A 23637-nucleotide genomic window follows, 5' to 3' on the forward strand; every position below is an offset into this window, starting at 1 on the left:
TTTCTTTTTAGCCTAAATTCCTTACGTGAATTTTATGTAAGCTTTTCTTTGATAAGCACCTTTTGATATGCCTCGTCGACATTTAGCTGCCACAGATGTGGCTCGCATTGTTACCCTCCTTCAAGAGGGCTACAGTCAGGTGGAAGTAGCAGCTTCTATGGGAGTGAGCCAGTCCGTTATCAGTCGGGCCTATGCCCGATTTAACGCGACTCAAAGTTACGATCGTCGTCCGGGTCAAGGTAGACTACGAATCACTACCGAGCGTGATGATCGAGCTATCATTCGAGAAGCTCGTCGAAACCCTACTGCGCATGCCCACATGATCGCTCATCAATTTCGCAATCGTCGACAACGTCCTCCCCAACAACACATATCGGCATCGACGGTTCGAAATCGCTTTCGAGAGCAAGGACTACGCGCTAGACGCGCAAATCGCGTGCCTATGCTCACTCCACGACATCGCCGAGCCCGATTGGCCTATGCTCATGATCATCACCATTGGGGTCGTAGACAGTGGACCAGTGTATTATGGACTGACGAATCTCGATTTTGTCTTCATGGCAGCGATAGACGATCTCTCGTTTGGCGCCGTCGTGGAGAACGAGATCGGGATGGTTTTACGAGACCAGTTACAGCTTTCAATGGTGGATCAGTCATGGTGTGGGCAGGCGTGTCCTTCAATACCAGAACCCCGTTGGTCATCGTTCGTGGGACGTTGACTGCCGATAGGTACGTCGACGAAATTCTGGAGCCACACGTCCTGCCTATGCGCACACGCATGGGGGCAAGACGGTTCATTTTGATGCAGGATAATGCTCGTCCTCACACTGCAGTTCGTACGCGAACTTTTCTCCGCGCCAACAACGTAACAACGCTTAATCATCCAGCGATGAGTCCTGATTTGAACCCAATTGAGCATGTTTGGGACATGCTTGGGCGTCGATTGCGGCGAGACTATCCGCAACTGCACAATCTTCATCAGTTGACTCAAGCGTTGTTACGTTGTTGGCAAGGAATTTCGCAACGTGATATTCGACGATGCATCAACATGCAAGAGCGTTTACGAGCTGTGATTCGGAACAGAGGTGGCAATACACGGTACTGAGCAGTTACTGCCGTGCGTACAGAGGTCATTCGGCAGCTGCAAACAGGCAAACGCGCAGACAAAGACACACACACACACACACACGCGCGTGTGTGTGAGAAGCGTAAATCCGACCGAGCAACCTCCACGTGGTACGCTTTGGGTAACGCTAATGCCGGCGGTAAAACAACAGTCGAAAAAAATTGAGAAAATTTCGAAAAAAATTTTCGAAAAAAATTGAAATTTTTTTTTTTTCAAATTTCTTGAAAAATCAATCTCTTTGATCGAAAAAATAAAGAATTTTGAAAAAAAAAATTTTTTTCAATGGAAAAATGAATAAAAATCACAAAATTGCTCATAATGGTGATTTTTGCGAAAACACAGAATTTGAAGCTTCTGGGCACTATGAACAAAAAATCGCAGCGCTTTGAATTTCTTAGGGATTTTAGAGGACACTTTGAAGTTAAAAAATTACCAACGATATCCTTCGTTCATCCATTTTATCCAAAGTTATACCAAGTTATCCAAATATCCTTAATTATGCGAATTTTTGTCTTTTTTCAGTCCGAGTTTTCAATTCAAAAAAATTTTTTCTTCAAAAGCGGTTTACGTTCTCTTATAGAGAATATTGTGTAGTTTTCAAAACCCTCCTTCGATTTCCTATACGGTCATTATTTCCAGAGTTATTGATTTCCAAAGTCAAAAAAACTTTTTTGCTTTGATTGACGATAACTCCGCGGCAAATTATCGTACAGGCTTTTGATTACGTCAAATTAAAGGGTATTAAATTTACTAAAAGAGCTTTTAAACGAAACTATCGAAAAAATTTTTTTGAAGCCCGTAGACCTTTTTAAGACGAAAAAAATTTCGAAAAATTTTTTTTCAGTAGTTTTCTTAGGATTTCTCCAGACCTGACGATGACAAAAATTTTCATGGTCATATCTAAAAACTAGACACTTGGAGCTATAATTTGCTTTTTTTTTTTTTTCTGTGCGATCATTTTCCTCGGAGTTACAGCTCGCTGAAAATCACCAAAAAATTTGGAATTTTTTTTATATCCCTTAATTTTTGTGACTAGTGTAGCATAGCATTTGTTAGGATTAAGGTACAGCTTGTTTAAGAGGCACCAAGTATGTAGGCAATCAATGTCGTTTTGGAGGATGGCGATGTCAAGTACTCCTGTAACGATTCTGTATATCTTTAGATCATCTGCGTATAGTAAGAAGTCCGAGCGCAGGCTGTCGCCGATATCATTAATAAAGATGTTGAATAAGATAGGCCCTAGGTGTGAGCCCTGTGGGATACCGGAGGTAGCTTGGTATACTTCAGATGTGTGATCTCCGATTCTGACTTGGAGACAACGGTCTTTTAGATAGGAACAGAACCAGTTTAAAGTACTGCCGGTGAAGCCATGCTTTTCTAGCTTATCCAGTAAAATCAAGTGGTCCACCCTGTCAAATGCCTTGCTGAAGTCTGTGTAGACAGAATGAACGCAGACTCCGTTATCAAGGGCATTAAGAATGTAGTTAGTATAGCAGATAATGCTTAATCAAATGCATAGATATTATATACAATTAACTTTTTATTAAAAAAAAAAATAATTCCTTGGTAAAAAATTGCTAATAATCGAAAATATACAGATATGAATTTAAAAACTTTTTGTTTTTTTAAGAAAGTTTCATTTACTAAATTATCATATAATTGATATTAAATTAATATTTCTGAAAACTATACCAGAAATAATAAAATTCTTATCGATGCTCGTCAGAAACTAGGCCACATCGGGTGTCAGAAATTATAATTCGAAAAAGACAAATACATTAGAAAAAGGTTCCTTGAACAAGAGTTTTCTAAACATTTATTGAATTAATTAACGTAATTATATTATTTGAAAAACTTACATGATCTCATTAAAAACATTTTAATCTGGTTGATAAAATCATTGGACTTTTTTTTTTATTTGAGTTTTAATATAACTATTTCAACTCAATCTCAACTGTCACACTCAAAGTTAGAAACTAGGCCCTTTATTTGGTTGAAATATTTATTTATTAAAAAATTTTTAACCAAACACCAGCTGTTGATCACTATGAAATAAAAAGAATTTTTTTCCCAAACTATTCGATAAAATTTTTGAAATTTTATAGTTTGTGAAAAAATGAAATCTACATCGTAATCACATCTCAAAAAAAAATTTTTTAAAATGGAAAAAACGTTGAATTGTTTTTTTTTATTTTAATTTCAATGCAGTAAAAATTTTTTAAAAATTTAATAAATTTTGTTATTATGAAAATATTTTCAATAAATAAAATATGTTTTGATACTAATTTTTGGAATTTTCAAGTTATTTTCGAAATTTTACAGAATTGAAAAATATAAATTACATTAACTTTATATTTACTAAATATTATCTCTTATTTAATTTTTTTTTAAATATAGCTTTTTACAAATCATATTATATTCAGTTGTTAAATAATTTTCAGTATTAAATACTAATAACTTGTATTAATTTTTTTTTATAAAAATATGAAAATGAAAGCATTGCTTTTTGTAATTACAATAAAATAAAACACCTTTCTAATATTTTACTTTGTGTTTTCTTTACTGCACACCATGTACATGTATAAAAATATACACTTACACATACACTCACATATTGTGTTACGACGGTTTGAAGATAAAGCTTCGGCAACTACTAAAATTCTAACATTATCTGGCGCTAGCACTTTTTCTACTATCTCACTCTTACTATTGTATACATTTGTAATTCTGTACTCATGGAATAAAGATCTATACTGTGACACGGGTCGAACGTGAGAAGCGTGTTACACCTTATTATGGTTCACAGACGGACAACAGACAGATTCACGTGCTTATGTTTTGGCCTTGTTATCCAGTGTGACTCACGTGTTAGTAATTCATCGCTTGTCTGAGTGCCGCGTTAGAAGTTTTGTTAATAACTATTTTCAACTAATTTAATGAAACGTAGTGATTGTTTAAAATGAAGTACGCATTGGTTAAAATACCTAATGATAATAATAAAACAGATTTAATTGAAACTGCCACATAACAAATTTTAATCAATACAGTGCTTATACTAAAAACATTGTTTATCATTACAATGATGGTACAAAAAAATTCAAGTGCATTATATTACGTCTTACTGGTAAGTCAAAAACAAACTATAATTTTTGGTCATTTAATGAGTAACAATAAATTTTTCATGCTTAATACATAAATAATAACTGTCATCGTGACAATATTTAAATGATATGGAAGTTTGCAGACATCATAAAGTTTTAATTTTTTTTACTAATTTAATAATTACTAAGAGAATATTTTTAAAAATATCACTGAAAGTTTTTTCAATATTTTACTTTTGAAATTTTTTCTTTTCATTTTTATCTTCTAATTCTGTCAGTAAAAAACCTTTAGAAAATCATAAGATTCTTGACTAACTAAATTTGCATATATTTATTCTTTCATTGCTTTGTATTTATTTCTTATTAAAATTATATAAGATAACATCGCGTAAGTCATATGTACATAAAACTTTAATTATTGTAATAATTATGGAAATATTAAAGACACTAAGTTTAGAATAAAATTTAAATTTATATGATGAAATGATAGTACCATAAAGGGTCATTCCATGTCAAATCGACCAATTGTTAGCATCGACCTCTTTGATTTGGTCGAATTTTGGTCAGAATTTTTTTTTTTATTACATAAGAAAGTTTTGACAAAGGAAAAAAATTTTTTTCAAAAGTTATCCAATAATCCAAATTTCATAAATTTTCCAATTTTTTAATATTTACTATTAAATATCTCGAAAATTATGATGGTTACGAAAATGAAACTCAAGACTCGTTCTGAAGAGGATACTTGAGGCTATAAAAAAAATTTTTTAGAAAAATTACGAATTTACAAAATTTCGAAGTTTTTAAAATCGTCAAAATTGACGATGCATATACAATTTTAGGCTGAAATTTTTTATATCATACTTCTTACATATCTAAAGAAATTCGAATATATTCGATAAATATTTTATTCTACCGAAATACATTGCTTCTACATTATATAACTTTACAAAAAATTATCAATTTTTTTTTGTGTTTCACAATCTGATCGAGAAGTAGTCGAGTAATTAATAATATATTAAAATAAATAATAATTAATTACAGATTCAGCAGAGTCGTCTGATGGAAATAAGCGTATCCCAAAGCCCATTATAACAAATCCTTCAGAATTGGAATCATTTACAAACAATGAAGAAGAAGAATCAATAATCGCCAAGGCTAAAGCATTTAGAAAAGTATTTATTGAACTTTCGTAGTACAAAAACTAAATATAAGATTATTATTTTTTTTTTTTTTTTAGGAAAATAAAAATAAAACGAAGAAGCTAAAGGTGGAAGAAATGATCAAAATATATCAAGAAAATAGCGGAATTCATGAAGGAAAAGTATGTATAGTCTATGATTCAAAATCTCGTTGTAAAATGAATTATACAAAATTAAGTATCCTATGTTTTTATTTAAATTAATATTTTTTACTAATATTCTATGAATAAATTCTTTGAAGGTTTCTAATGAGGACAACTTGGTTAAAGGCATTACAAAAAATGATGAAGTTAAAGAATCATCTATCAATAATGATCAAATGATTAAACGAAAATTATCGAATGATGACGAGAATAGTACAGTTATGTCTAAAGGTATTGTTAATGCCCGAAGAAAACGCTTTTTACGTGATGATGATAGTAGTGAAGATTCTGAATCTGAACACAAACACGTTGAAGCAAAAGTAATAGTAATGAATAAATCCGATGAAGAGAGCGATTCAGAACCCACTGGAAGTCATGAAAGTAACAAGGTATAAAATTTTTTCAACATAATCTAACTGTAATTTATTAACATACTATTTTGTAAACAATCACGTTCAAACAAGTCTCCAGGTGTGAATTTAGCCAATGCCAAAATTATTTTTAGGATTAGTTTCATAAATCGTACTAAAAAAATATCACAGTATTCTTCTTTGAAGAATTGAAGAAGAATACTGAGTAAAATTTTTCAAAACTTTCGTGTCAGTGGTAATTTCTTTGTTAGTAAAAACGTGTTAAGATATTGGGCAATGTCGTGGTTAATAAAAATTGATCGATTTTTATGTTATCAGTGACAGTTACGCCAATGATTTAGTGTTTATTTTTGACATTGTAAGCTAATGAGATAAAAATTTTTATATATTAGTTTTATGAAAATTTGTGTATAAAAGTTTCGTAAAACATGAATTAAAAAAATATTCTGCATCTTCCCGTTACAGTATAAACAAATCTTAATATATGTATGCATATGTAGATAGTGTCGAAAAAGTCAACTAGCTTATTGATTTTCAAATGTGCACAAATTTTCGGTTAAAAGTTGAAAAAATATGAATTCTGTCTCAATTAAAGCACTTAATGATGATATTGAAAGGATGCAAATTGAAATTTTTCGTCTGCATTCAAATAATAACAGATTCAATTTGTTTTTAATTGAAAATTTTTTATTGTTTCTAAATCAAAGTTTCTTAAATTATTATAATGGTTCTACAAACTTTATTTAAAAAAAAAAAAAAAAAAAAAAAAAAAAAAAAAAAAAACAGCAATCGCGAAAAATTTTTAAATTATTTTCTCTTTTCATTTCTTAGCGCAGTAATCAACTTTAAAAGTAAATATTGCTGGACATGTTTTGTCGATCATTTCATTTCCTACTTATTATCTCTCCCAGATTTTTGAAATACCTAGAAATCGTGAAATTATTATTTTGATTACAATCAATCATAAACAATTAAGTTAAAATTTTGTGAAAATATTAAAGTTTAAAAGATGAACACAACACCTCGATAGAACTTCGAAAAATCAATTAAAAATTATTCGGAGAGAATGGATTGATTTACAAATAAAAATTATTCTAGTGCAATGTTCAATTTTATATAAAAATATATTATGCATTTCACAGAATTTTGATTTTAGGGCAAGAAAAAAAATTTTTCCGTATTTGAACGAAAATTCAAAAATTTCGACTTGCAAGTAAATTTTATATTGTGACAGACAAATTTATTTAAACTGAAAAATTACAATGAATAGGAAGTCACATTAATGAGTCATTATAAAATATTACATTGATAAATATAAAAAAAAATGAATGTAACAGTAAAATAGTTCTAAGTAGACACAAAATTTTCAACGTGAATTAAATATGACTTGATAAGCTTTCAGATTTAATTTATAAAAATTTGATAAGTTTACGCATTGAATAGTTATTGCAAGGAGAACTTGACTAAAAATTTAACAGTAAGACCAATTGGTTCCCCGTTAGGTTTCTAAATTGGGACCCCACGTTGGGATGTAACGCAAAACTGCATTTGGTTCTCATTCGGCGCACCTCATCAGGTTCCAATGGGGAAATCCCAATCAGATTTCAATCTGATTGGGATTTTAAAGTTTTTGAAAAAAATTCTAATTTTCGGAAAAATTAAAATTAATTAGACATTAGTATCTCATATCATCTGGAACTAATTGGTGATTTTAGATTGTATTTTGATTAAATCCTGAAATGAAAAAATCCTTGGCGTAAGTTGGGTTCAAACATGGGTCCTTTTGCTCACGAGCCGGTCTCGCTGCAACTGGTCCAAGTAAGCACACTGCTAATAGAAGTAATTATTTTGAATTTGACTCAGGAATTTTTGGTAATAATTATCACAATTAATTTTTAATAATTACCATGTTACATAATAACTTCACTACTTTGGACATCGATAATATTTACTAAAATCAGGACCATCCTTCAATAGTATTCATTATTATCTGTGATAGTAACAATTTACAAAAAATATAACAATAGTTAACTGTTGTAATCATCGCTGATATAAATTACAAATTACTATATTACAAGATGAATATTATTTATTTATCAGTATAAAAAGTTCGATGATTTAAATTTTGACATTAAATAAAATTAAATAAAATAAAATTTTTAGAATAATCTAGATTTCGAAAAAAAAAAATCTGATTAAACAGAAACCAAATTTGGAAAAATTTAATTTTTAAGAAACATTTCTAGAACCCAGGTTTCGAAAAAAAAAAAATTAATATTTTAAAAGATCAAATTTCGAAAAAAATTTACATACATATATTAGATTTTTTCATGATAGACGACTGTTTTTTGCTCTTCAATATACTAAAAATATGGTTGAAACAGACGAAAAAAATACTTTGAAAGTATGACTTTTTAATGTTAATATTGAGAGATGTCGCATTACAAACTTCGATTTCCCATTCAAATACTATAGAAACAATATTCGCTTGTATCGAAAATTTTATAACTAACGTTGAGAAAGATACTTTAGAAAGTTCATGATATATTTTAGAAGAAAATTTAAGACTTCACCAAAAAGGTTTCCTATAATTTTTTGACATCTTTGTTCCTTCAAAAGTTGGAATCAAGGTTGAAGTTGGATTGATAAAAAATTAAAAAATTTTTGCAATTGTCTTACGCAACTATCAGTATTAAAAGATTTGTTTTTTGGCACATTTCATTTTCTACAACTTATTTTTTCTAAGTTTTCGATCATTTATACAGCTCAAGAGTTATTTGCATTAATGAATTGAAAATTTTTTCACATTATCCTAATTTTATTGTTTAAAATAAATTATTGTACTTAAATTGACAGATTTCAGAACTAAGCATAATTTTTCACTACGTTCATTGAATTATTATTATAATACTAAACATCTACTATTACAATTATGATAATTATTTCTGATTTTACTAACTTAAAATACCTATGAGTATCACAACTTTTATTGATTATCAATAAAACACTTATCGTATCATATGATTAATAACCTTTTTCTGTCATCAATATATTTATTCAAAAAAATAATTAAATTATTTGAGCTCAAATTTAGAAATAAAGTACAATTTTAAGCTTGAATCACTTCTTAAAGAGTAACTTCAAGCAAAAACCCTGAAAGTTTTTTTTGACGTGATAACGTCTCATAAATTGATGAACACCAGCAGCAAACACGAAAAAATGTCGCGTTTCCCCTGAGCCTGTGCGTGCAAGCGAGAGCGCGCAACAAGCGATAGAGAGGCACGATCTGCTGAAGCAGTGAGGCCAGTAGTCCAGTCGGCAGGGAAATATTAATATTTCGTAAGCTATTGGTCGTAAAGACTTCTGGTTTGGTTCATTTTGTTCCGGAACAATAAGGCCTTATTCAATTCTTTAAATTTCATACGCTGCATGTCTCGACTTATTTTCAATAGTTTACGAGATATTTTAATGCAAAGCTACTGGCAAAATGGTTATTTTTTAAACAATTGAATTTCCGCTATTTTTTTTTTTTTTTTTAAATGATCTACATATTTATTGAGTATTTTAAAAAAACAAAATTTTCAATTTACCCCATTTGCATTGGAAGTCGTAAAAAAACCGCCTAATATTTCCCTGCCGACTGGACTACAGAGCCGAAGCGTTGGCTTGTGACACATCTCTCTTAATACCACTCTTCTCTAATAACTAATTATTCGTCATTATATTTAAACAAATAGCTTAAATTAAATTTGTAAAAACTACAAATAATATTTGAAAATTAAAAATTATTGTTTTTAACCAGTTTTAAAAATATTCATGTCAAATTATATCAAATACATCACATTATTATTTCTTTCTTAAAATAATTTTTAAATATTCAAAATTTTATCATTTTTAATTACAAAACAATGATAGATAACTCAGTAATAATAATTCAATTTAATTCATAAAAGTATGCAATTTTTCATCAATGATTCTTTATGACGTTATCACGTAAAACTATCGTCCGTAAACCGACTTTACAGACAACCAATTTTTTTTTTTTACAGAACATTCATTTTCGGTAGAAAAATAAAAATTCGTTATTGCCAAAAGTAGATTTATCTATGATTGAAAATTTTTCAACATAAAAATATTTTGTAAAATTTGCTCAATGTTCTAACCATGGTTACAAGAATACGATAAGTCTGTAAATATTAATGACTCAAATTTTTATGCCGTTTTTTCGGTATCCTGAATGTTACATTTAATTCATTTATCAAAAAAAAAATTTTTTTTAACATTTCTGGTCCAGTCTTAGTGTGGAAACATACTTTGCATTCGTTCATGTTCAATTATACTTGAAATATTTGGATATTTATCTTTCCTTAACTACCTATCTGCTCATAAGTATAATTTAAATTATAATGAAAAAAACCTGTATTCCTTCTAGGCATGAACAATTTTGAATTCGTATCTGAATTTACCTTTAATGACAAATTCAGATACGAATTCAAAATTGTTCATGCCTGAAGGGAATCCATGCTAACGATATTATAAATAATTAGATAAAATAATTGTTGTATTAGACTGGATAGGCAATAAATTGAAATATTTTTCAATGGAAAATATATATAAAAATTATTATTATTATTATTATTATTATTATTATTATTATTATTATTATTAAGATTAGTAATTGTAGCAGTAGATACTGCATAACTTATAATGTACTGCAAATACTTACTTGTAGTAGTATATAAAAGTAAGTTCAAGTGATTATTATTGTTCCTTTTATCATTATTATTAACATTATTTTTATTATTATTCTTGTTCTTTTGATCTCTGTTGAAGTATTATTGTGTTATAATGAAAATAAATAAATACATAAGTAAATTATACTGTAGAGGTTTATGTTTCTTTATATTTAAGATGAAGTTATTATTTAAGAATAAATTATTAATTAAGCATTACATACTTTAGAAGTCTTTTTATTACTGAAAAAGTCTGATTTTCTACTTAATTTCTTTGATGAAGTAAATCTGAGTAAGTCTTTATAACTCTTAATAACTCTTCTTGAAAGTCCCAAATCTCAGAGAGTATTTGACTTTTTCAGAGTTTGTTAGACTTAGTCAGAGTTATTTACAAATAATAAGACTTTTTCTGTCTTTTTCAGAGAAAGTAAGACTTTCAAAAAGTTTTATTCAGACTTCTGAAGACTTCTTCAGATTTTTTTCAGGGACATTTTTCCACAAGGGAAAGTTCTTAAAAATGTTATTTTTTTTATTGTTTTTATTATTTTTATGTTGTTATACAACAACTGGTGATAGTGTCACGTTAAAGTGAATAATAAATACATAATTGCAATTTTGAAATAATATTAACATCAATAATTAAATTAAAATGGCGTCCCTGAAAGGTGATATTATTAATGCAAGGAAAGTTTTTAAGTGTCACCCAAAAACTAGTGTGCCTAAAATTGTGATATGTATTATATGTGAAAATGTGTATCACGAAGGGGATTTTAATAAACTTATAAAAGGGAAATATGTTGGGGAAATGTTAGTTATCTGCCCTAACCATAATCATGAAGATCTAACCTACAAAAAAGATTACGATGTAAACACTTTGGATAAAAATGCAAGAGAAATAATAATGCAAATAAAAATGCATCATAAAGATGAATTACGCAACGAGCTATGTAATAATATAACACTAAACAAAACGAAAAATCTTTCAGATGTTTCTGATCTTGAGATAGATGAAATAGCAGCTCTGAAGATGGAGAATGAATTATTGAGACAACTAAATACGGAACTACAAGCCCGAAACAGCCTGCTGGATAAGATTGTTGAAAACGGTAATTTTTTCAATAATAATTCCTCATCGTATGCTGATATTGCTAAGGGTTCTGCTAAAATAAATGAAAAAGTCCCAAAATTATAGTGAAAGCAAAAATATAAATAATAATGTTGAAACTCTGGAGAAGGTGAAAATGAAATTAACTAGTGATATTTCTTTGCCAATTAATAATGTAAGGAAAAATACCAATGGATGTGTATCTGTTAAGTGTAAAAATGTTAATGATATACAGAAAGTTAAATCAGTCCTGAGTGATAAATTAGGTAATGAATATTGTGTTGACTTAGAGCATCTTAGCATGCCGAAAGTTAGAGTCTTAAATGTAGATAATGATCTAAATAGAGACGAATTATGTGAGGATATATACTATAGGAACTTTCTGGACCTTGATGGTGCTTTTAATATAATTGCAGATTCTAAAAATAAATTAGGCTCTCGTACTCTGATTCTAGAATTAACCTCAGCATCCTATTTGCATTTAAAGAACAATGGTTTCAGAATTTATATAGGATTTCAATGCTGTCGTGTCATGGATTATTTCAACTTTAATTTATGTTTTAAGTGTGATAGATCAAATCATAAACACAATGGTTGCTTTCCAATTAATACAAAAAGTGACGCAGTGTAACGCAGTGCTCGATAAAGCGCTTTCTATCAACGACACTGTTGAACACAGCCGTACACTGTTCGACACTCGAAAAAGTGGTGTTTGACAAATGCTTACCAAGAATTACCAACAAAAAAGAGAAGAATTCTTTCTCTACTCATGATTTTTAATTATTTAGATTGATATTAAAAAAGCAAAAATAATTTATTGTAGAATCAAGAATCATTACTTAACCTCGTAATTTATTTACGGCATATTCTAGTAGTATTATTTGAAATTATTAAATTGAGCTTGTCTCTTACTGCTAATTAAAATTTAATAAAAATGTTCAAATGTAAATATTGCACTATTGAAGTAAGCCTTGATAATGTCGCGAAACACGGTTGCTTTATAAATAAAAGTGAGATATTCATAGATGATGATAACAATTTCTTCTACGACGGTAATAATAAGTTTATTAAGTCTAAAAGCAGTATTGCGAATTGTTTAAAATACCTATATAATTTTTTTTTTAGTAGATGACATTGCAAAAGATCCAAGACCTGGGATTGGTGAAACTACGGATGATTATGAAGATTATGAGATCCTTGTTGAAGGTTAGTACAACCCTGATTAAAAATATTGATTGAAAAGTATTGAAAATTTTTTCAATTCTTTTCAATCCACACAGAGATTTTGAAAAATATTGAATGGAATTGAAACTTCAATTATTTGAATACTTTCTAATATCTTATAATGGAATTAAAAAGTATTGAACAAGATTCATTCTTGGATGTCTTTAATACTTTTTAATTCTAAAATGGAATTCAAAAGTATTGAATGGGACTAAATTTTTTATCGTTTCAATACTTTTCAATTAAGAAGTGAAATTCAAAAGTATTGAAAAAGATTCATTCTTGGATGTCTTTAATACTTTTCAATGCTAAAATACAATTTAAAAGTATTCAATATAATTGAAACTTTTATGATCTGTAATTTATTCTTATTTTTTGTAAAGAATGAAACCCCGGAAAAAATAGATAGGCCGCATAATACGTGGAAAATAAACGTGTCAGGTAAAATCAGAAGGCTATAAAAAAAATTGCTCGTCCAAAAATTCGAACCGTGCATCTCACACTCCCCAGAATGACAGCTTCCCAGTCAACCCAATATATATATATATATATATTGTTGTCTAGAACCATCGTGTATGATGTCAAGTTCAGCTAAGAATGAATTTTATCAAATTTCAACCTCAAAAGGGATTGGGGGCGTTTACTATGAAAATCTTTCATAGCCAAACAATAGTTTTTATGGACTCAAAGTTTTGTTGGAACCTTTTATTTATAATGTGAAAATCATCTCTAATAGGATCTTACGAAATTTCTCTATCACATAGGTGTGCGGGAGTGATAATTGTCAAAAAATTAATATTCTTCGTAAGTAAATTCTTCATCCATAATGATGGAACAATGTGATCATTTGTGGACAATAACGGACCGTGCCAAAGAAACCGTAATAATGCCGGTGACCATAATTGAAAGCAAAATGATATACATATCGATAAAAGCGATGACATGTAATGAGAAAGATCAGAATTACTTAACTCAACAGCCGAATGACTTTGAAGTTCAGTAGTGTAGTAGTGATACTCCAGATGTAACTTTGTATATAAAAAATAATTCAAAAAATGTAACTTGTAATCAAAATGAACTCGTTTTTACTTAAGGGGGATAGCCACTGTGACGCTGGAAAAAATAGGCAATTTTCGGGAATTTTTTTTACTAGGATAATAAAGGAATTTGGGGATCGGGTTTTTTTTGTTTTATAAAGTATATGTTGAGGATAATTCTCCTAAATTTTTATTCAAAAATATTTTGTTATCACAAAGTTATAAACATTTTTGTAGAGCACCAAAAAAATTTCCCCCTCCATTGCCGGTACTGTAACTCAAAAACGGATTATCTGAAACAAAAAAACCAAACGGCATTTTAATCTATAGGAATGTCGCTATCGTCGCACGTAGGGGATTTTGAAAATTTTGATTTGAGAAAAAATGGCGCCATATTGAAAATTTTTTCGTCTTTTTCCTCATTTTTTGGACTCAAACAGCCTTAAAAAATCTTAAAAATTAAAATTTTCAAAATCCCCTACGTGCGACGATAGCCACTAAGTAGACGAATACGGGGAAACAAAAAAATTGAGAATCGGTTCATATTTACGAAAGTTACAGTACCGGAAAGTTTGAAAAAAGTCGTTTTGAGAAAAACGCGAGTAAAGTTTTAAGAAGATTCTCGCAACTTTAAAATCTAGTCTTTCACAAAATATTCATACTCACATCAAACTATCAAGTACTGGGCCATATGAGGGTTCTTCCTCCTTATCTTTAGTATTGACCTTGACTTTTTTATTTTTTTACTGGCCGTTTCCATGCGGCTTTCAGCAGCTTTAACCCGAGTAGCGTCGCGCTCAGCGCAGTATGAGTAGAGTGTTGGTCCTACTTTAACATCGAGATTCTCTAATATCTTCAGAGTTGCTAGAGCCCCATCATTGAATGTAATTGTTGAAATATATAAAGCTATTTCAACAATAAGGGAACAAGAAGAATTTGTTTTTGGGGCGAGCTGCCACACTAATGCATTGAAGCTTTCATTATTATTTTGTGTAAACCCACCGACACATCGTTCCAATAACTCTGGATTCGATAGATCTTCATAAATCGGTATTAAAGCTTCCGCAATATCTGCAGGAAGTGGTGGTTTTTCAACTAATGAGTCCAAAGTATTTGTTGCCACAGCTTTTTGAAATTGACACCACGAATTTGCACCTTCAGGACAAAGAAAATGCTGCGGATCTTCGGGTGATGAAAACTTGTGATAAAATGTTTGCCAAATAGCATTATACATCTCATCAACATCATTAGAATGACGTCTGATTGCTAAACCATAATACTTTGTAAATTCATTAATTGCTTTGTCCGTTAATCGACCTTTCCCACCTAAACTTTTCTGTGTATTTTCTTCTTTTCCTGTTTTTGTCTTCTTGTTAGTTCGTTGCTTCTTCAAAGCCCTTAGTCGACTGCCCATTCGTTTTTGCACGTGATTAATACATTCCTTTTTTTTTTATCTTCACCATGTCCCCATACGGTTTAGCATCACAAATATTTTTATACGTTTTAGTGTCACCATCACCTATATAGTTTACATACTTAACGTTATGTAATAACTCTGATCGCATAAACATCTCTTTTATTCCATCTACCTCCATTTGTCCAGAAGAATTTTCATGGTTTATTGGACAGTCTAGAGCATGGTCTTGCATAAATTGATCGTATTCAGCTGTTCCTTTTTTGAGCTCATTAGCGCACACATCTTACAATAACTGGATTTCATACTTACATCTACGATTTTGCCAGTGAAGTAACCAATTAGAGAAGATATACCAAATGAAGATTTAAACCCTCTTTTCTTCCAACTACCGTCACCGGAGACAGAAATTCCAGGAATGTCATTGGATTTTAAATGCTTGCAGGTTTCTTGGATTTCTTCTTTAGCAGCTTTTTCAACACTAAATCACAACAGTTTCTAGCTGCATTTCTGATTTGTGTGACCAGACGATCGTAAAAGCTATGGAACATTGGTCGTGGTAAATCCATGAAAGCACAAAATCTTTCAGGTCCAGATAACCCAATACCAATTATCCGCATTGCAAAGATGAAACGGCGATTAATTTCATACGCATTCTTGATGAGTGGACATGAATTTATCAAAACTGGATCACATTTTTGCAATTCACAACTAGTTTAAAACCTAATCCTCGAATACTTGTCTCAGTAAAGTTTACATCACCACCACACTTTTTACACGATACACAGCCACTTAGTAAATTAAATATCGAAAAAAATTTATAATTTTGTAGCTAATACTCGAATCAATTGTACAATCAGATTTTTGTGATAATTTCCTCTTGGAAGCACTATCACGTCGTTGAGAGCCAGTATTTTTTCAGTTTCATATCTGTTGAGCGGTCGATTAAATTTTTTCCTGTCGTTTGGCAGTTTTCTTTCGTTTTTAATAACTTTACTTTGTTTACGATCCATTATTTAACAAATTTTTTTGTTAAATAAACAAAAAAAAAAGATCAGAAGATTTAAAAAAATAAGTAAGTAAACAATAACGAGTACACTAAGAAACTCAATAAATTAAAGAACGAGTGTGTATTCATACAAAACAACTAAACTATGAGGTACAGTATCTCAACAATAAGAAAAAATATACGTTAAAAGTCAAATAATTGTAACGGTTGACAATCGTGAGGGAAAACAATCGCCAACCCGTACGAATCAAAGACGGAGCGAGCAGGCGACGTTTTCGTCGAAGCGCCGCGCGTAAAACGGTCAATCGACGCGCTCTTATAAAAATGACTATAACTCGAAAACTATTCGGAATTTTTCTATAAAATTTGAAATACATAATTTTGAATATATAAACTTCAGTTTAATGAAAAAAAAAAAAAAATTTTTTTTCCGAAATTTTACAGTGGCTATCCCCCTTAATATTATGTAAATGCAAGAAAAATTTGTAAAAATACAACAATAAAATTTATTATTACATAAAAACTCATATTTCATTTAGTGATTTAGATTTATCATTTGATAAGGTAATTTGTAACGTAGAGATCGAACTTTCTATTCGATAATAAGAAATTAAAATTTTACAGCTTCTAAGCAAAAAAAAATTTCAATTGATTTCAGGAGATAAAAGATTGGAAAATTTAAATTTTGGCTTCAGTTAATTAATTAAAAAAAAAAAAACAGAAACATTGAAAACTCTGATTAATTAAAATTTTTTGTAATCCTACACGTGATCCAAAATATTAAACTATTAAACTACTAAACTATTAAATATTAAACTATAAATAGGAGAAAGATTGAAAAAAATTCACAAATTTGAATTAATATCAATTAAATTTGAAGCCAACGCGTCGGAAATTTAGGACTATTGTAATATTGAGAATGATGCAGAAAGATTCACAAATTTCAATAAATTTTAATTTTTTTCAATCTTATATGTGACCCGAAATAAGTGACTATTTTGTTATTGAAAAAGATTCAGAAAAATTGACAACTCTAAATTAATTTTAATTTTTTCAATCCTACACGTGATCGAAAATTAAAAATTATTTTGGTATTGAGAAAGATTCAAAAATATTCACAAATTTGAATTCATATCAATTTATTTGAAGTCAACGCATACTTAGAAATATAGAACTATTGTGGTATTGAAAAGGATTCAGAAAGATTCAAAAATTGTTATTAATTCTAATTTTTTTCAATCTTATGTGTGACCCGAAATAAGTGACTATTTTGTTATTGAAAAGATTCAGAAAAATTGACAACTCTAAATTAATTTTAATTTTTTCAATCCTACACGTGATCGAAAATTAAAAACTATTTTGGTATTGAGAAAGATTCAAAAATATTCACAAATTTGAATTCATATCAATTTATTTGAAGTCAACGCATACTTAGAAATATAGAACTATTGTGGTATTGAAAAGGATTCAGAAAGATTCAAAAATTGTTATTAATTCTAATTTTTTCAATCTTATGTGTGACCCGAAATAAGTGACTATTTTGTTATTGAAAAAGATTCAGAAAAATTGACAACTCTAAATTAATTTTAATTTTTTTCAATCCTACACGTGATCGAAAATTAAAAATTATTTTGGTATTGAGAAAGATTCAAAAATATTCACAAATTTGAATTCATATCAATTTATTTGAAGTCAACGCATACTTAGAAATATAGAACTATTGTGGTATTGAGAAGGATTCAAAAAGATTCAAAAATTTTATTTAATTCTAAGTTTTTTCAATCTTATATGTGACCCGAAATGAGTGACTATTTTGTTATTGAAAAAGATTCAGAAAAATTGACAACTCTAAATTAATTTTAATTTTTTTCAATCCTACATGTGATCGAAAATTAAAAATTATTTTGGTATTGAGAAAGATTCAAAAATATTCACAAATTTGAATTCATATCAATTTATTTGAAGTCAACGCATACTTAGAAATATAGAACTATTGTGGTATTGAAAAGGATTCAGAAAGATTCAAAAATTGTTATTAATTCTAATTTTTTTCAATCTTATGTGTGACCCGAAATAAGTGACTATTTTGTTATTGAAAAAGATTCAGAAAAATTGACAACTCTAAATTAATTTTAATTTTTTTCAATCCTACACGTGATCGAAAATTAAAAACTATTTTGGTATTGAGAAAGATTCAAAAATATTCACAAATTTGAATTCATATCAATTTATTTGAAGTCAACGCATACTTAGAAATATAGAACTATTGTGGTATTGAGAAGGATTCAAAAAGATTCAAAAATTTTATTTAATTCTAAGTTTTTCAATCTTATATGTGACCCGAAATGAGTGACTATTTTGTTATTGAAAAAGATTCAGAAAAATTGACAACTCTAAATTAATTTTAATTTTTTCAATCCTACATGTGATCGAAAATTAAAAATTATTTTGGTATTGAGAAAGATTCAAAAATATTCACAAATTTGAATTCATATCAATTTATTTGAAGTCAACGCATACTTAGAAATATAGAACTATTGTGGTATTGAAAAGGATTCAGAAAGATTCAAAAATTGTTATTAATTCTAATTTTTTCAATCTTATGTGTGACCCGAAATAAGTGACTATTTTGTTATTGAAAAAGATTCAGAAAAATTGACAACTCTAAATTAATTTTAATTTTTTTCAATCCTACACGTGATCGAAAATTAAAAACTATTTTGGTATTGAGAAAGATTCAAAAATATTCACAAATTTGAATTCATATCAATTTATTTGAAGTCAACGCATACTTAGAAATATAGAACTATTGTGGTATTGAGAAGGATTCAAAAAGATTCAAAAATTTTATTTAATTCTAAGTTTTTTCAATCTTATATGTGACCCGAAATGAGTGACTATTTTGTTATTGAAAAAGATTCAGAAAAATTGACAACTCTAAATTAATTTTAATTTTTTTCAATCCTACATGTGATCGAAAATTAAAAATTATTTTGGTATTGAGAAAGATTCAAAAATATTCACAAATTTGAATTCATATCAATTTATTTGAAGTCAACGCATACTTAGAAATATAGAACTATTGTGGTATTGAAAAGGATTCAGAAAGATTCAAAAATTGTTATTAATTCTAATTTTTTTCAATCTTATGTGTGACCCGAAATAAGTGACTATTTTGTTATTGAAAAAGATTCAGAAAATTGACAACTCTAAATTAATTTTAATTTTTTCAATCCTACACGTGATCGAAAATTAAAAACTATTTTGGTATTGAGAAAGATTCAAAAATATTCACAAATTTGAATTCATATCAATTTATTTGAAGTCAACGCATACTTAGAAATATAGAACTATTGTGGTATTGAAAAGGATTCAGAAAGATTCAAAAATTTTATTTAATTCTAATTTTTTTCAATCTTATGTGTGACCCGAAATAAGTGACTATTTTGTTATTGAAAAAGATTCAGAAAAATTGAAAACTCTCAATTAATTTTAATTTTTTTCAATCCTACGCGTGATCTGAAATAAGAAATTATTTTGGTATTGAGATGGATTCAGAAAGATTGAAAGCTCTCAATCAATTTTAATTTTTTTCAATCCTACACTTGATCTGAAATAAGAAACTATTTTGGTATTGAGAAGGATTCAGAAAGATTGAAAATGTTAATCCATTTGAATCTTTCTTAATCCATCTCATAACTCGAAATGTGGAATTATTTTGGTATTGAGAAGAATTCAAAAAGATTGAAAACTGTCAATTAATTTGAATCTTTTTCAATCCCACACGTAACCCGAAAATACGGAACTTTTTGTTATTGAAGAGGATTCAAAAAGATTAAAAATATCAATTCATCTGAATCTTTTTCAATTCTTTAAGAGTTCAGAAATTCTTATATTATTTTTAGATTCAATATAATTGAAAAGTATTAATTTTATGTTCAGATGAAAAACTTGTGGGATAGGATTTATTCAAAAGTATTCAATTCTCATCTTTTTCAATTCTTTTCAATGAGTATTTTTAATCAGGGAAATAAATCATATACACTGGTCACAAAAATGAAAGCATATGAAAAAATTATAAATTTTAAAATGAAATTCAAAAATTTCTGAGAGAAATGTTTGTAGAAACAAAACCAAATATGCAAGTAGAGCTGTGTTTATCTAGTTTCAGGACTATATACAAAAAAATAAATTTTGTTTTAATTAAAATAAAAAACAGTTTTTCATTAAAAAAATATCGACTGCTGCTAGAAAAAAATTTTTTTGAATTTCTAAAATGAATATAATGTGAAAAAAATTCTTCTTGCGTCAATTTTTCGCAATAACGATGAATCGGAAGCTTTCGGGCACTAAGAAACAATAACGTATCGCTTAGATGTTACTACTATTACTTATGTGACTAGTGTATTTTAAGCTAGAAACTTTTGCAGCGAAATTAAAAAAAATTACATATTTGTATGAGTTTCAAAAAAATTATTGCCTTACAATTAAGAAATCAAGTTTTTTAAATAATTGTTTGTCTTTTCTCGTACATAATTTTTACTTAGTAAGATATAAAAATTTAGTTTATTGTTAATAGGTAATTTAGAAGAAGAAAACGAAAATCCTAAAAGTCTTAATTTTACAGGAAGTATAAAAAAATCAAGTACGTATTAAAATACAATATAGTTTTCAATGAGGTTATTTAATGTATTTGAAATTCTAAGTTTCATATGTATGCATGTGCAGGTGCAATGTGGACTAAAGATGCGACTTTATCACTATTGAGCTTATATGAAGCAAATATCGAAAAATTGGACCATACTAATAAAAAAATAAAATTATGGAACTCAATTTCACTTGGTTTGAAATCGATTGACTTACAGGTAACATATTTAATGAAAAAGTTAAATTTATTCATTGTAAAAAAAAATATTCGTTATTTTTAAATTGATTAATTGTTGCAGTATTCTTCAGATCAAGTTAAATGGAAGATGAACGCTCTTCTGTCTAAGTATAAATCGTGTTTCGACAATAATTCGAGAGCAGACGTGATTATCAAACCTTTGATTATTATGATGTTATTGATGAGATAATGCAGAAAAAAAATACAAAATTCACAGCTACTTCTTCCGTTAGATCATCAAATGCATTGAAGTCTAAAAATACTCCGGTAACTAATTTATGTCCTAATAATGACTCTGTTAACCTGGATAAAATAGGAAAATCTGCTCACAAAGAAAAAGTAAATATTAGCGAAGAAAAATTATCTTCCTCACAAAGTAAGAACAGTTCAAAAGATAAGATAAATGCAATACCACGTGGGACTGGCTCGAAAATAGCAAGAGAAAAAGTAGCTTTAGAACGAGAATGGCTTAAACATCTTGAAATGAATGAAGTGAAAGCAAAAGCAGATGCTGAAATTCGAGAAAAATATTTAATTCAAAAAAGAGAACAAAATGAACTTAAAAAAAGTTACTTACGGTTACGAACCAAAGAATTGGAACAAAAAAAAGAACTAGAGATGCAAAAATTAAAATTAAAACAACGACGTCATGAAGATATTCTGGATATGATGAAATCACTACGTCCAAATAATGCAAGGGAACAAAAAAAAAATACTTATGATTCTGATTAATCGATTTTAGCAATCTTTCCATATCTTTCAACAACATTTAAATGTTTTATGTTAGATTTTAATCGTTAATGCATGCAAAAGTTCAAAAATTATCATCAGTTTCTTAATACGTACAATTTTATTTGTCATAATTTGTTTACTTCCGAAACTATTTTATAATTATTTATAACAGTAATTATTATCATTATTAATATTATTAATTAAGTAAAGCTTTAACATAATCTTATTTAAATAGGAAATAATCAGTGATCTATGATATCAAAGATTTTATGGTAAATTGAGTACTGTAAAAACTACTGACTGATGATATTTTATATTATTAATTATAAGCATCGTAATATTATTAAAATATTTTTTACTTTTGTTTCAACTATAATTTTATTGAAATACGTACAAATTATGATAAAAATATAAGTGAATTACAGTGATTGTTTTATTTTTATAGCCAAAAATTACTTTTAATTTTTAATTTGTTTTTTTAAACATTATATTTATTTACAATTGAATAGCCAACTTTCTTCATTTTCATAACATAAATTGATGAATTAAAAAAAAAGGTAATTATAAAATATTTGTACAATTCCACCAAGGTAATTCACGTTCACAAGTACAATTCTCTGAATGATTCTCTGCGATGTCGATTGTTCTGATTGTTCATATTTTCTGGAGGGGTTTCTTCAATATTTGATCCACTATAATCTGCCAAACCACTATAATCTTCAGTATCGTCATCAATGTCATCATTTTCATCCACGCAATAATTATGTAAAATACAAGCTGCGAGTACTGTATCTGTAACAAAACTTAAATCTCTGTATTCAGAGAAAAATTTTATTCTACGAAATCGACCTTTTAACAATCCGAATGATTTTTCAACCGCCATTCGAGTTGCTGAAAGTCTGTAATTAAACTGCCTTTGCTGAAGAGTTAAACGGCCATTTTCACGAAATGGTGGCACAAGCCATGGTAAAGATGGATATGCTGAATCACCTATTATAAATGTGTCATTTGGAAATAAGATTTCTTCATTTTCGATTGCTGAATGGTATAGAGATGATCTTCTAAATACACGAGCATCATATAAGGAACCTGGTTCTCCGCAGTATACGTTTGTGAATCGTGTACGAGAGTCCACAACAGCTTGTAAATTAATAGAGCAATATTTTTTACGATTAAAAAAGTCATTTCCATTATCCGCAGGTTTTTCTATACGAATATGAGTTGAATCAATTGCGCCCAAGATATTTGGAATTTGTTTTTTAGAATAAAATCCATTACATATTGTTGAAACTTCATCATTGTTTTCAGGCCATTTTACTACATCATCCAATTTGGTTAATATCCAATCCATGCTAGTACACGACGTAAAACTCGATGAACTGATGAAATAGAAATGTCAAAACGATCTGCAAGTGTTCTTAATGGTTCTGTATTTGACAAGAACCATAAAAATACTAAAAAACATATTTTTCCACTGACAGGTGTCTTTCCAAAATTATTTTTTGGTATAAACTCTGAATGTTGTAGTTCATCTGAAATATAATATTAAGAATTAAGT

General features: G+C 28.6%; 3 protein-coding genes across 6 annotated transcripts; 2 read left to right on the forward strand and 1 right to left on the reverse strand.

The window, feature by feature from the left end:
• The first annotated feature begins 4109 nt into the window (after positions 1-4109).
• On the forward strand, positions 4110-10788 carry LOC141535407 (uncharacterized). Of its 4 annotated transcripts, none has more exons than XM_074255328.1 (5): positions 4110-4250; positions 5269-5399; positions 5465-5548; positions 5668-5958; positions 9990-10788. In XM_074255328.1, the coding sequence occupies exons 3-5, from the start codon at positions 5504-5506 to the stop codon at positions 10005-10007; spliced, it is 354 nt and encodes a 117-aa protein (XP_074111429.1). In that variant the 5' UTR covers positions 4110-4250; positions 5269-5399; positions 5465-5503; the 3' UTR covers positions 10008-10788. The 4 variants fall into 4 exon arrangements, with proteins under 4 accessions (XP_074111429.1, XP_074111425.1, XP_074111426.1 ...); XM_074255324.1 differs by lacking the exon at positions 9990-10788 and adding an exon at positions 7083-9753; XM_074255325.1 differs by lacking the exon at positions 9990-10788 and adding an exon at positions 7097-9753.
• Positions 10789-11468: 680 nt separating this feature from the next.
• Positions 11469-22661, forward strand: LOC141535404 (uncharacterized). The gene is made up of 5 exons (XM_074255321.1): positions 11469-11779; positions 12904-12984; positions 21042-21107; positions 21191-21327; positions 21409-22661. The coding sequence occupies exons 1-5, from the start codon at positions 11479-11481 to the stop codon at positions 21535-21537; spliced, it is 714 nt and encodes a 237-aa protein (XP_074111422.1). The 5' UTR covers positions 11469-11478; the 3' UTR covers positions 21538-22661.
• On the reverse strand, positions 14707-15778 carry LOC141535197 (uncharacterized). Its single transcript, XM_074255028.1, has 2 exons — positions 15766-15778; positions 14707-15669 (listed from the first exon to the last, which is right to left on the reverse strand). Exon 2 carries the CDS (start codon positions 15451-15453, stop codon positions 14707-14709), a length of 747 nt encoding a protein of 248 aa, XP_074111129.1. The 5' UTR covers positions 15454-15669; positions 15766-15778.
• Positions 22662-23637: the final 976 nt, after the last annotated feature.

Source organism: Cotesia typhae, unplaced genomic scaffold (genome assembly GCF_013202065.1).
Source record: "Cotesia typhae breed Kobodo isofemale line unplaced genomic scaffold, CoteBio_Ctyphae scaffold_13, whole genome shotgun sequence".
NCBI lineage: Eukaryota > Metazoa > Arthropoda > Insecta > Hymenoptera > Braconidae > Cotesia > Cotesia typhae.